The sequence below is a fragment of the Sinocyclocheilus grahami genome, unplaced genomic scaffold, assembly GCF_001515645.1.
Source record: "Sinocyclocheilus grahami isolate Dianchi unplaced genomic scaffold, SAMN03320097.WGS_v1.1 scaffold61.1, whole genome shotgun sequence".
NCBI classification, from domain to species: Eukaryota; Metazoa; Chordata; class Actinopteri; order Cypriniformes; family Cyprinidae; genus Sinocyclocheilus; species Sinocyclocheilus grahami.
Genome location: NW_015505240.1, coordinates 3,087,628 through 3,103,169, shown reverse-complemented (window position 1 = coordinate 3,103,169; position 15,542 = coordinate 3,087,628). Strand labels below are relative to the sequence as shown.

At 35.2% G+C, this 15,542-nt stretch overlaps 1 protein-coding gene across 4 annotated transcripts in view; it reads left to right on the top strand.

Moving 5' to 3' along the window:
* ap3b1a (adaptor related protein complex 3 subunit beta 1a) overlaps window positions 1-5,021 on the top strand; it is a 61,559-nt gene extending 56,538 nt beyond the window's left edge. For all 4 annotated transcript variants that reach the window (XM_016271276.1, XM_016271275.1, XM_016271274.1 and 1 more), the window contains exon 27: window positions 4,406-5,021. In XM_016271276.1, coding sequence (XP_016126762.1) covers window positions 4,406-4,562 — 157 coding nt within the window. In that variant the 3' untranslated portion in view covers window positions 4,563-5,021. The remainder of the gene's footprint in view (window positions 1-4,405) is intronic.
* The last annotated feature ends 10,521 nt before the right edge of the window (window positions 5,022-15,542 follow it).

Sequence of the window (15,542 nt, the reverse complement as noted above, 5' to 3'; positions counted from 1 at the left end):
ATTTATTTTGTGACATTCATCCATTTACATCAACACTTTTGCTAATCTGTGATGCGGACCCGTTATCAGTACAAATTTAATCCAATAAATTTGACCTGAGCAATGTTTCTTTCACTGTTAAGGTCCATCTGTGAAAGTGAATGATAACTGTTGCCTGTGAACAGGAATCTTACTAGTCCAGTCTTTAAGGTTGAATAAAGAGGCGACAGTCATTTAATCTCTCTCTCTCTGATTAGGAGCATGTGTGTGTGTGTGTGTGTGTGTGGATCGATAGCGGTCCGGCTGGCCAGCACTGGGCTACTGCTTTGCTTTTCTTCCCACAGCCTCAATTAATCCAGTTCAGAGGCCCAGTGGTGACAGACCAGAATACCAATGACCCATTTAGAGCCTGAACCACACCATATACAACACACACACTTAGTAAAGCTGCTGTGGGAGTGTGAATGTTTATTTTGTGTGAGAATGAGCGACTGATAGACAGAGTTAAACCGAATGACTGTCCAGTATCAGGACCTGCAGCTGTAATTGTACCGTGTTTGTCTATATTTGTATATGTAAGCTTAGAGACCACTAAAATCATGAAGTGGCTATGGGTTCTATCACACACATAGGCTGTGCCTCAGGGCCATGTTAAGTGCGTGTGTAAATAAGACTCTTATAAAGTGACTCCATTAGTAGTGCCGCAGGGAGCGAGAGCTCAGAGTGTCAGCAGCACACTGACAGCACAGATATAATGCACTACATCTGCAATGTCTGTATATGTGAACTATCTATAAATGTCTGTTTATATATCTGTCTGTCATTCTCTCTGTCATTCTATCCATCTATCCGTTGTTCTATCGTTTTGTCTATCATGTAACATTTGTGTGTGTTTATGTGTGTGTGCTGATTGTCAGATGTGACGCCCTCTCCAGTTGGTTAGCAGTAGCTCTGACGGCCCTTGTGTCTCATGCTGTCATGGCTAAATGGTGGTCATTGTGTGTGTGTGTGTGAGTGCGTGAGACAGAGAGTTTGGGAGTAAAAGAGGGACCTCCTGGAAAGAGGGGCCTCCTGGTGGGGGGGGGGGTGTGTGTGCTTCTCAGTGCTAAATGGGGTCCCCGTGTGTGAGGGTGTGTGCTAAACGGTTGATTGTTGTATAATAGGCTGTGTAAATGGGAGGCAGATGGCAGTGTATCAGGCACGTGGGTCCCCCTCAGTGAGAGAGGGAAGGAGAGACAGACAGGAAGGAGGTACAAGGGCGCAGAGGTCGGACAGGGTCGTGTCTGCACTGTCAGTGGAGCCGTGTGTGGTGCGTTCACTAGTGTTTCCAGTCTGTGACGTTACCAGGGATACTGGACGCCAGGAATTCTCCCACAGCGCTATGGAACGGTTCATTAGTACAGTTCATCTCTATTATTACTATAGCTCACTTTAATTTACTTGCATCATACCATTATAGGACAGTGACAGCACATCCATTTACATTTTAGTAGTGGGTTTTATTTTGCATTTTAAAATAAATTGTTCCTTTCCAAGATGTTTGGTCAAAAAAGTGTTCCAGTTGTGTGAAAATAAACCTGTTCACCCTGCTGTACCACTGCACATTACAGAGGCCAATTATTATCCTTAGTTTGCATATGAGGGTAAACTATTCTGCTTTTTCATACCATTAGAAATGGTCAAACCATCTTACTTAGACAGTTATTTGGAGAATGTGTCATTAGCATGCCTTTTAGAATTTTTCAAACAAACATAATCTTCATGGTGATATATATATATATATATTTGTTTGGTTGAATTATCATTTATTTGTTTGATTTCTATTTTATTTTATTTATTTATTCACCATGCAGATTGAGTATTTATTTATTTTTTATGTTTTTATTATTATTACATTTTATTTTTACCATGAATATTATTTGTTTGGTTGGTGTATGTATGTATGTATGTATGTATGTATGTATGTATGTATGTATGTATGTATGTATGTATGTATGTATGTATGTATGTATGTATGTATGTATGTGTGTGTGTGTGTGTGTTTGGTTTTTATTTCTTTAATTTAGTTTATTTTTACAACAAAGATTTTTTTGTTTGGTTTAATTATCATTTTCTTCTTTTATTTGTTCGTTTGTTTATATTTTTCCATTTTTTGTTTTATTTCTTTAATTTGTTTTATTTTACATTTTGTTTTGTATTTTTTTATTAATTACATTATTTATTATTCACTTTATTTCATTGATTTATTTCACCTTGTTCTTGCAATGAAAATATCTGATTTGCATTAAGCACTTTACTTCTACTAAATATCTGACTATATCTACTAGCAGAGAGATGCCACTTTATTTAAGTGAAGAGGCACTCAGGATTGTGTTTTATTGTGCATATAGCAACTCCATTGTGCCCCAACATCTTTTTTATTTTGAATATAGAATAGCGTCTCTTAGCTTATTGTTTAAAGCACATAAATTGCAGCGTGTTTTGCGTTCTTTTAGGCATGCTAAATTTGTGCAGATCCCAATGAAAGTTTGCATTGCTTGTGAACGACTCTAGCTTACACTTGCCACTTATGTACTGCAAAATAGTCTCTTTAGATAAAAGTGTCTCTTAAATGACTACATGTAAAATGTAAAAGTAAAGCATGCTTAGTTTAGTTTAGTTTTATTTATAGTTTGAAATATTAACGTGAAAAGACAAAGCAGAATGAATCACCAACAAAAATCACAATTCTATTTGATTAATCATTTCTCTACTGGTGTGAATGGCCTTTAATACTGCAACATGGATATCACACAGTAATTCTCGTAGAGCTTTTATTAAAATCATAATATTGCTCAGTATGCTTTACTCCATCTCCACTGAAGTTAATCCAGTCCTCTGCACTCTATTTAGTGCACACCCCCACACTTTGCTCCCTGTCTGTGAGAGGCTACCGGGTTCGAGTCTGTGATTGACAGGAGTGTGTCCCTTGGCCCCTAATAGCTTCTTAATCAGACCAAATAATAGACTGCCGTGCCTGTTCACTACCCACTCACACACATCTCCCCCTTCACTCTCCAGTGCTCACATATGGGTATGGCACATATTTATGCACTTTATTAAATATATTTAATGTATTAATTTACATACTTATTCATTGTTATCAACTCTTGGAAATCTGATATTCATTTTGCAAAGTATCTTACTTTGCTGTAAGCCCACAAACAATAATTTGTCATTATACAGTGTTTATAAACCTTTTTTTATATAATCTGTAAACCTATGCTCATATTATATTATATTATATTTATTTTATATTAATGAGTTACGGCATATGGAATAGTATTTACCTTACACAATTAACAAAAATGATCTGTATTTTTTATATTTTATTTGTTTGTGTGTGTGTGGGTTTTCCAAAAATATGAGTCTCATCAATGTTTCTTTTGACAATGGTTCAAAAATAATAAATACTAGAATATTGTGTAAACCTTTAATATATTATCACTAACTGTTTGGCTATTATCATTATCACCTTTTCAGATCATTAGTCATTAAATCCTCTGCGAACACTGCAAATGTATTGATTGTGGCAGGCACCTTTCATTTATTCTCTAATTTAGTTTATAAAAATCTCATTCACAGTTCATTTCATGTAATTAATTTCAAGTTCATTGGTTACGTCTTCAGAAGAGTCATTTTTGGAGGAATATGAACTGATGAATTGTGCACAATAATATTAAGGGTATTTGTGAAGTAAATTGTGTCCATTTTGAATGAATTATATTGATTTAATGTTTAATATTTCTCTGTTGAAAAAACGTTTTAAGATATTTTAAATCAATCCTGAATCCATGTTAGATTTTCTATCTGAAGCAAACTTTAAAAACGTACTTGTATATGTGACCCTGGAGCACAAAACCAGTCTTAAGTCGCTGGGGTATATTTGAAGCAATAGCCAAAAATACATTGTATGGGTCAAAATTATTGGTTTTTTTTTATGCCAAAAATCATTAGGACATTAAGTAAAGATCATGTTCCATGAAGATATTTTGTAAATTTCCTACCGTAAATATATCAAAACTTAATTTTTGATTAGTAATATGCGTTGCTAAGAACTTAATTTGGACAACTTTAAAGGTGATTTTCTCAATATTTAGATGTTTTTGCACCCTCAGATTCCAGATTTTCAAATAGTTGTATCTCGGCCAAATATTGTTGTATCCTAACAAACCATACATCAATGGAAAGCTTATTTATTCAGCTTTCAGATGATGTATACATCTCAATTTTGATTGACCCTTATGACTGGTTTTGTGGTCCAGGGTCACATATATGTTTTTAAATTGCTCTTTTATACTATTTAAAGTCGTTGCTCGCCATGAAGCTGGCATGCCGATGAAACACCAACTAACCAGCCAATCCATTTTTCTGCGTGTATTTCCAGGTTTGCCGGTAAGACGGTGAGTTCTGGATCTCTGGTCCTGGTGTCGGTCGCCCTGAAGGATCCTGACGCTATGATCACCATTAACACTGAGAAAACAGTCATGGGCTCTATGCTCCTGCGACAGGTTAAAACGGCCCTGACCAACAGCGGCCCCTAGAAAGAGATCAAATCTCACCGTCACTCTTTCACACTCAGGACAGGTGCTGTATTCAAATATAGCTCACTCTGGGTAATAATGACACTCGGGAGGATTTGTATTGTTTGGAAAAGATGACAGAAAGATGGCTTCATATCTGTTCTCATTTCAAGAGATTTTATGCCCCAGATATGCTTTGCATAAGTCTCTGCTTTCATTACGGGCGCATTAATGTTCTCTGCTAATCTGTGAGATTTGACTGTATTCAGAAAGGCTTTTTGAGCTCAATGCTGACAGTTTGCACAGCTTTTTATTTGTTGGTAAGATTTCATTTTGATAAATGTCCCAGATGACATGATGCTGACTAGCATGTGCCGTTCTCTGTCTGCTCTTTGTGTGACCAAAATTGCAAAACTATGTGTTATTCCTGACAGGAGTTTAATTTGCTTAAAATTACAGTGATTAAAAAAAACAATATGGAAACTGAGAAGTAGTTCTTGTTTGTTTTTCTTATTTGTATCATATTATACTGTGATTTGTTTTGTGCCACATGGATTCACTGTGATGTCATTGTAATATGATCACATGACGTCTGGTTTAAATGAAGCTGCTAATGAACAGAGTAAGAATCAAGCCTTTCTGTACAGTATAATATTTGTTTTTTGCCTCTGATGTGTTCCTGACACACATCTCTCTAAAATAAGTTTCTTAAGAGGGAACATTTATGAATAAATACCTCTGACCGCTGATTGAAACTAAACTAATCATGTACTGAAAGGATTTCAGAGAACTAACCAGCTACTGTCACTTGCTCTGATTGGATGAGAGCCAGTCAGGAGTTTCATGTACTGTCATTTAGTTGATATTTTCTTGCAGTGTTCAGCATGAAGTATGGGGAACAGGTATGTATTGCAGTTCTTTTGAGGATGTTTATTATGAGAGTGAAGATCCCAGATTCCTTGTTAGGATTCAGTTAACATTGTATCGATTGCAGGCCGTCCTGGACACCACAAAAAACAACATTAAGTGCATTTGAAGGCTCATTCAATGCCTCTCTGCCAGAGAGAACTGAACATGGCATGTTGAGATGAACCATGTCACAGCAAAGGGTCTGAATACTTAGGACCATGTGATATTTCAGTTTTTCTTTTTTAATAAATCTGCAAAAATGTCAACAATTCTGTGTTTTTCTGTCAATATGGGGTGCTGTGTGTACATTAATGAGGGAAAAAAATTAACTTAAATGATTTTAGCAAATGGCTACAATATAACAAAGAGGGAAAAATGTAAGGGGGTCTGAATACTTTCCGTACCCACTGTAAATGTTCAGTCCGATTCCTAATATTTACACCACCACTATTTTCCAGACTGGGCAAGAAATTGTAGTTTATGGCCAGTGTGAGGCTTTTCTCTGTCAAGCAACAAGCCCCATCTTTATTGAGCGTTATGGCATTGTTTATCACACACAGAGTTGATCTGATGTGCACGCAGATGTGCGGCTGGCATTTTTATGGAAGGGAAGCGTGCGAGAGAGAACTCAGCACCATCTCCTTTCATCACTGGAGGCTGTTAAGATGTCAGTGTGCCGTTAAGATGCACTCCAAGAGAAAAACACTCATCGTGCGCTCATCTCACATGTGCTGCTGCTTCATCTCAGCCTCTCAGCCAGTCATTTAATGGCGTAATCATTATAGATCATACTAACGATACCTAAATTATGAATACCCGATACGTTATGAGATACTGTGCTATATTATAAAAGTAATTATGGTAAAGGGTGTTGATGACAACTGAGTACATACAGCCCCTTCAGCACATACAATTTTAAAAAAAAACGTAACATTGAAATGCAAAAACAAATGTTTTGAAAAAATGCAGCTATTTTTTGAGAAAATTTGTGACCTTTGTTTTTTACTTTGTACTTTGCACAGATAATTTATTTTTTATGTTATATTATGATAATTGAGATACTACTATTTTTATTCATATTTTGAATTAGTTTTTATTTTTGTATTTTCTGTTTTCTTTTTATTTTCAGTCAAATAGTAGTAATTTTGTTGGCAGTTTTTGCCTTTTTTTATTAGTTTTTTTCCCCGTCTGTAGTTTTATTATTTTAGTATATCAAGTCAAACTAAATAAAAAAAAAAATTTTTTTAAATGTTTAAAAATTTTATAAAGTTTTATTTCAAGTAATAAACTATTATTATTTTTTATGGTTTTAGTTCAAATTTTAGTTTTAGTTATAATAACCCTGATCCCCAGGTTCTAATTTCTTTGTATGTCACATTCCTAGTATTATGTATTTATTTATTTAGCTTTTTCTAATCAATTTCTAATTCTAGTTTTAATTGTTTATCAAGTTACACTTTTTTCTGTGTACTCTGTATTAATTTCTACTCTCCTTTAGTGCTTTAGAAAATCCCAATAATTACAATTCTGTGTTTTTCTGTCAATATGGGGTGCTGTGTGTACATTAATGAGGAAAAAAAATTAACTTAAATGATTTTAGCAAATGGCTGCAATATAACAAAGAGTGAAAAATTTATGGGGGTCTGAATACTTTCCGTACCCACTGTATATATATACCGTACTGACTTTGGCTCCTGGAGGACCCACTTGCACCTGCAGCCCAGAGCAAAATACCTTTTTATTATACTCCATACTGACATACCTGGACTGTACTACCCTACTTGGTCATTCCCAGTTATCACATATTTTTTCCTTTGGGAGGTTTATCAGTACACTACCTATATATATATATAAAATGCCAGTTCGTGAATGACATCATATGCCATTGGTGTCAATGGATTTAGCAATATGATTTCTGTGATGTTTTGTTATATTAGTTGGTTTCTCTCCCTTTAAAGGTGCCATAGATTGGAAAACTGTATTTACCTTGTCATAGCTGAATAATAACAGTTGTGTACATGGAAATGGCATACCGTGAGCCTCAAACACCATTGTTTCCTCCTCCTCATGTAAATCTTGTGCATACAAAAGACCACTGAAAAATAGGCAAATCAGAACATAACACCGATTATGATGTTACAGTCGGGATCACTAATAGTTACGCCCCCAACATTTACATATACCCGCCCATGTTCTATGCCAGCCACCAGCCGAACCATCAGAAGTTCTGCAGGTATTGTGAAGAAACAAGTGACGATAATAGTGAAAATGACAGATCATGGAAATAAATGTTATGTTCCAGGCTGTGCAGGGGATGTGATGTGCAGGGATGGGTTGGTGTCTGTATTCAGAAAGGCACGGAAAACAAATAACGCACGTTCGAATAAAAATAACGGGAACCACTAAAGGGACATTAGTGGTATTTTTTTATACAGTATAATTACCCAACGATATAACTGCGAGAGACAGTATTGAAATATATATTTTCCCTGTGTTTCCTTCATGCTGTGTGAGCTACTGAAATGAGCCGCACTGTGAAACAGCCAATCAGAGCAGAGCTCAACATTATTATTCATGACCCTTCCAAATAAGGTAAAAACAGGCCATTTCATTCTAGGGACAAATCCTAGGGTTGTAAATGGACATGTAAAACCGTTTCTGGAGATTTTTTGCCCTTACCTAAGCCACATACCTTCTATGTAGATATCAGAGAACAATTTAAAATATTGTATCAATGCATTCTATGGCACCTTTAAAACATTTCATCCTGTACAAAAATCATTACATCAGAAAATTTAATAAAATAAAAAAAATTGTCTGTGTTCCAAGATCTAGTGAGCTGCCTACCTAGACAGCATTTTTGGGCATCACAGGTTTAAATGAGTGTGTTCTGAGTGAGATGGTGCTGTAAACAGCAGTCCTGCTTTTGTACTGTTTAGTTAATAAAATCAAGAGAATTACAGTCCATCAGCAACATGCAACTCCACTCGTAATGACAATTAAAAGCTGTTCAAACTAACTCAAGTGTATGTGAGTTGGGAGCCGTTTCACTCAGATTAATAGAGGTCACACTAACTGTAGCTACTGAACAGCAGTGCTGTAATTTTAGTTCAAAATACAGAGTTGATCACAGCGTTCTGACAGAACACATGGCACACTGTGTTTTTCCTCAATTAAAGTAGATTTATTGAGGTTAGAAATGGATAATTTGAAATCAGAGGATTTGAAGGCATTCGGCTGGTGCCTCAGTAATTATTTTTAAACTCTGTTGCGACGTGATTCGACTCCAATTAGGCCAATGTAAACACTGCGCTTTCAATTAAACCTGGGTGGCGTGGTTGTACGTGTGTTGCCATGGTAACTGACAGCGTGAATTATTCTGCGTGGGCTTTGTGATCCTGCTTTTTTACTCAGTGAGTCAGTTCCCATTCTCAGGAAAGCCAAAGTCAACAGGAATTTAAAGATGCATGAAAATCTTTCTTTCTTTGTTTTTATGATTGTGTTGGGCCTAAATTCACCCTTTATCGGTCATTATATTCACAATACAGCATGGCCTCTAAGTTTTATTGTATTTTTTATACAATATAAAGCTCAGTTTAATTACAATTAAGTAGCATTATTCTTTATAAAGGGTTATATGCAATGCCATATATACTACCATTCAAACATTTGGAGTTTTTGAAAGAAATTGATACTTTAATCAAGGATGCATTAAATTGTTCAAAAGTGACAGTAAAGACATAGTTACAAAAGATTACTGTGTCAAATAAATGCTGTTCTTTTAAACATTATTCCATAGAAATATTAATTAATCTATTAGTTCACCCAAAAATTAAAATTAGTCCATAAATTACTCACCCTCAAGGCATCTTAGGTGTATATGACTTTCTTCTTTCAGACGAATCCAGTAGGAGTTATATTAAAAACTGTCTTTGATCTTTCAAGCTGTTTAATGCCACTCAGCGGGTGTTGCATGCATCAGTCCAAAAGAAGTTAAATCAAAAGCGCCCATCCATTTAAAAAAAATGCATCTCGCACGGCTCCGAGGGGTGAACAAAGGACTCCTGTAGCGAATCGATGCGTTTTTGTAAGAATATCCATATTCAAAATGTAATAATCACTTTAATCTAGCTTGCGCCAACAGTTGTACACGGAAGCAGCTCCGGGAGGATGATGTAAGATGTCGGTGTTGCGCATCTGAAGCATCATGTGACACTGAAGACTGGAGTAATGATGCTGAAAATTCAGCTTTGAAATCACAGGCACAAATTCAGTTTTTTTTAAATATATTGAAATAGTTAATATATTTTAAATAGTCATTTAAAATAGTAAATAATAATATTTCACAATTATGGTTTTTGCTGTATTTTTATCAGGTAAATGCAGCTTTGAGCTTAAGAGACTTCTTTCAAAATATTTAATTTTTAGAATAAAATGTGGTAACATTAAAAAAGTAATAAAATAAGAGAGATGAAGCATCATGTGACACTGAAGACTGGAGTAATGATGCTGAAAATTCAGCTTTGAAATCACAGGCACAAATTCAGTTTTTTAAAATATATTGAAATAGTTAATATATTTTAAATAGTAATTTAAAATAGTAAATAATAATATTTCACAATATTATGGTTTTTGCTGTATTTTTATCAGGTAAATGCAGCTTTGAGCTTAAGAGACTTCTTTCAAAATATTTAATTTTTAGAATAAAATGTGGTAACATTAAAAAAGTAATAAAATAAGAGAGATTTTGAACGTTTCTCAAACTGTTTAAAAGAACTCACATTAATGTATAATGCTTCTATATTAGCAACAATAACTCTAGTAACTATATGTTGGAAGAAGCTGATTGTAACTTTGTAAGGGCTGCAGGACAGATCGAAGATTCATCACGTCAGCTCTAATATGTGAATAGAACAGGTGTGACGACACAAAGATGTCTGATATTCACATGCTCAATCACAAATTACACTGTCACATTAATTACGACTTCTCTCAATTCACTTTCCATTTTAGCGTTCTTTATCGCCATGAATATCTGCATTTGTACTGCAGAGTAATGGTTTACTGAGAGAAACATGCAATGTTTGACACTTGAACAAACTCGCCGGTTCTCTATGGCACTGTCGGGGCTTTGCTTTCTCTCTCTTTGTCTCTCTCTCTGTTGTTCTGACAGCTTGATTTCGTGGTCTCTCGGTGGGCAGCTCAGGGCAACATGATGGGCTTCTTAATCTGAGCTTTTCATGCTGTCTGTCAGGGCTGGAGGAGGAGGAGGAAGAGTTTGAGCGCGGGGGTGTGTGTGTGTGTGTGTGTGTGGTAGCTTTTGGAAACGGCTGTCTGACCCGACCGTGGGGAGCAGCTCCTATTAGACAGAATCTTATCAAGCGTGTCTCCGATCTCCTGACAGCGTCACAAACACGCGCACATGTGCTGACATGCTCTGATAAAACTGCTCTTTCTCTTCTCTTTTTCCCTCTGCTTCATCTCTCCGTTCTTGCACTTGTTTTATCATCTACATTTTTTATGCTTTGTTCCTATCTGGCTTTACTGAAAGCATTATGCATGTCCATGAGGTTATATAAGCACAGACTGTCATTCTATGTGAATACTGTATGACTGAATGAGAAGCCTTGATATAGCTTTTATAATGCACATTTCAAAATGCTTATTTTCTCATAAATAATATTTAGTATTATTAAATACAATTTTAGTTAATCATTGTATTGTTATTATTATTATCATTATTATAGCAGTAGTAGTAGTAGTAGTAAAATGCACCCATTCCTGGTTGCAGAATATTTAACACATTATTAAATATAATGTAATATAAATTTGGTTTTTGATATTGTTTTATACTTAGAATATAGCAAATAATGCACTTTTATGGTGCTTTTCAGAGTTATTTTAGTATCACATATACTATTACAGTTTTTTTAATATTGTGAATTTGTTTTTATTTTTTCTGTTCATTTTCATTTCAGTTCAGAGATGTATTTTTTTTTTTAATTGTTCATTTTTTTCCGTTTTTATACATTTTATTTGTTAGTTTTAATTTATTTAGTTTTAGCTAGTTTAGTACTTCAAGTTAAACTAAACAACGAGAATGTTTCCTTGGCAACTAGCTAAAAATGTTATAAGTTTGAGGTATTTTTTAATATTTTATTTAGTTTCAGTTATTGTATATTTTAAGTAACTAAAACATTTTTTATGGTTGTAGTTAACTCTAATAACCATGACAATGAGCAGCATGAACCGTCTACAAAATATCTCCTTTTGTGTTGCACAGAACAAAGTAGGATATATGAGTTGGCACAATGTGAGAGAGAGTCATTTGTAACAATTTTAAATGTAATATGAATTATTTTGATGTAAGAATTCTAATGTATTATACAATTACTGAGAAGAAGATATTTTGAGAAACTGTTCTTTAAAATAGAACTTTTTGGAAAATCATACCAATTTTAAACAACATGTGCGTGAGTAAATGAGGCAAGTTTTCATTTTTGGGTGAACTATCACTTTAAGAGAAAATAACAAATATTTATTTTTATGCATAACACCATACACTGCCATATAAAGTCAAAAAACATAATGGATTTTAGTCTTAATTATGGCATTCAGTAGTTTACAGCACAAAATGTGGCCCACAGCAGTATTAAACTGGAGCGGAGTGACTGGAGTTCAGTAGAAGAGGTGAAAAAGCTTGCAGTAAAAGCCCTGCGCCTGTTAGCAGAGGCCTGGAGGGATTTCAGATGCTGAAATAAACTAAGTGCTCCGTGACAGCAGATATTGTAACAAAAGAAAACAAGAAACAATAAAAACACAAAAGAAAGCAGCTCTCTTGATTAATTGTGTGGCTAAAACTGCTACAGGCGTTTACAAATGCATCTGTTGTGCTCTAACAAAGACACTTAAGAGCGGCTGAAGTGCTGGGAGGGACGAGCACATGTGACCTATTGTTCAGTCATTAATGCCTGATGTTCAGCACTGTTTGCAGCGTAAAATATTGACTACTTGGAGGAAAAAATCACACTGTTTGGCATCAAGGTTCACATGCAATATAACTTGTGTCTGAAAAATTGGAATGTGAACATTTTAGACTTTTTTGGACATAATGGTGTGAATTAGGTATGTTCACATTTTATGCTAAAACAATATCCATCTTCAGTCAAAGTAAAGAAGCAGCTGTACATTGAAAATAATAATATTATGACGGAGAAAAAAAGATGATTAATTAGGGATTTACATAACCTGTCTAAATATAACAAATAAAATACACTTCACTCAAAAAAAATCTATGCATTTAATGTAGCTTAAAAATAACCTGCATGCAGTTATTTTTGACATTTCAAATAGTGCTGCAGCATTTATAAAACATTGTTATTTGCCTTGTTGTTTTTCATGAAATGTCTTATAAGAAAATTAAAACTTAAATATTCACTGATGCTAAATCTGTGATTGGTAAAACCAAAAATGTCACTGATTTAAAAAGAGACTGTATTTGCCATTTTAAAATAACAAAGATTAATTGTGTCCTGCTATTGCATTTTTTACTGTTCATTCTTTGAAAAGCTTTTTATTCGATTCTTTTGAACTTTCTTAACAAGGAATCCTGAAAAGAAAAGAAAACTGCTTTCAACATTGATAATAATAATAAGAAGAAATGTTTCAAATCAGCATATCACAATGATTTCTGGAGGATCATGTGACACTGGAGACTGGAGTAATGATGCTGAAAATTCAGCTTTGCATCACAGAAATAAATTACATTTTAAAATATATTCAAATAGAAAATAGCTATTTTAAATTGTAATAATATTTTTGATCAAATAAATGCAGCCTTGGTGAGCATAAGAGATTTTAGCAGAAAAGCAACTTAAAAAACATTAAAGGGATAGTTCACCCAAAAATGAAAATGTGATGTTTATCTGCTTACCCCCGGGGCATCCAAGATGTAGGTGACTTTGTTTCTTCAGTAGAACACATATGATGATTTTTAACTTTAACCGTTGCAGTCTATCAGTCGTGTAATGCATGGCAATGGTAACAATATCTATGAGAGTAAATAAACATGCACAGACAAATCCAAATTAAACCCTGCGGCTCGTGACGACACATTGATGTCCTAAGACACGAAACGATCAGTTTGTGCAAGAAACCGAACAGTATTTATATAATTTTTTACCACTAATACACCACTATGTTCAACTGTCTTTGGGCGCGCGCACAGCATCCGGTGCGTGAGGTGTGTACGCGCTCTGGCGTAGTTTACGTTAATGGGTGTGTTGATATCCAGCCGAAGAGCAATCAAGCATAACTTCAGGCGAGCAGGCTCAGAAGTTGGGAATACGTGGAAAGTCACCACTCCCGAATGAGTTCACGCGAGAGAGAGAAAGTAATCTTTTAGTTTTAAGTCGGTTTGAACAATCCGGATAAGTGCAAGTAAGTACCATTTTGATTAGCCGTCTACCTATAATGACTGTGCAAACAATGAGTGACGTATACGCGCGAGAGATCACTTCCGGTGCTTGCGTAAACTACGCCAGAGCGTGTACACACCTCACGCACCGGATGCTGTGCACGCGCCCAAAGACAGTTGGACACAGTAGTGTATTAATGGTAAAAAATGATATAAATACTGTTTGGTTTCTGGCACAAACTGATTGCTTTGTGTCTTAGGACATCAATGTGTCGTCACGAGCCGCAGGGTTTAATTTGGATTTGTCTGTGCATTTTTTTTTCACTCATAGATTTTGTTATCATTGCCATGCATTATACGACTGATAGTCAGTCGTGTAATAATCATCATATGTGTTCTACTGAAGAAACAAAGTCACCTACATCTTGGATGCCCTGGGGGTAAGCAGATAAACATCAAATTTTCAGTTTTGGGTGAACTATCCCTTTAAAATCTTACCAACTCTAAACTTTTAAACAGCAGTGTGTACATCTGTAGATTTTTCTCTCTATATGTATGTTTCTTGTACTTAAATGCATGTGTGTTATACAAGGAACTTCACTTAAAAGCGAAAACAAATAGTCTATTTAGAGTAGAAATTGCTAAGTAAAGTGGTTTAAAGTAAGGTTTGCAAGCCTACGCATCTCTGTGAGCCTAATGCAAAACATTTACACACCTGCGGCTTTATCACATCTACATCTTTATCAGACAATAATAATGTATCTCCTTTCATGCGTCTGAATTTCTCATCCCATTTAACATCCAATTTAAGTAGTTACGAAACATTTAAACAGCTTGACAGCATAAATTCCAGCAGTAACCTATACATTCCTCTCTGTGATTACGCTTGTGTGTGTGTGTGTGTGTGTGTGTGTGTGTGTGTGTGTATTGCAGAGGCAGAGGGAAGTGAATGGAGAGTAATGGATGGTTTGCTGTGAGTGTCTCAGGCTCACCAAATACAGTTTTTCTCTTCAAACAATCACTCTGTGTCTCTGAGGAGCCCCGAGCACAGTAATTGATATGATTAGCCGTAAGTGGCTGCTTCACAGATATGTTATGTCTGTTTTATTGTAATTAGATTTTTTTTGGTCGTCTTTGAGGAGCTGAACTTAAACGACTGCATGTTCTCCCTCTGAAGTATTCAATCAGACGCTCATTAGGCGAGAAAGACAGATTCATCTTTTCTGATTTTCAACTGATTTTTCTCCCCTCTGTCTCTCTGTCTTTCTGTCTTCCTCGTCATCTTGTTTTCCTCTTTTCCTTCGTTCATATATAGATGATTCGTCTGTGGATTGAAACAGCTAATCATAATTTCTGCCTGCGGTCATTACAGGCTGTTGAAGTAATAACGGAAGAAAAAATGGATTTTTGAACAGTTTCTTCACACACACTAAAGTCAAATCTTTCTTCTCAACATCTACTCACCCTTTATTCTGTTTTCTGCCACATTCATTTGCTTATTCACAGCTATGCAAGGTGTTTAAAGTTAGTTTAAACTGTTTAATGCACAAACATTTGAAGGTAATTCTATATAAATGTGTCATTTTTCAACTTTTTATTGAAAAGAATTACAAAACTAATGACTGTTTCCAAACAGGTTTCCTGAAAATATCTACTGTCTTCCAATGGTTTGTCGC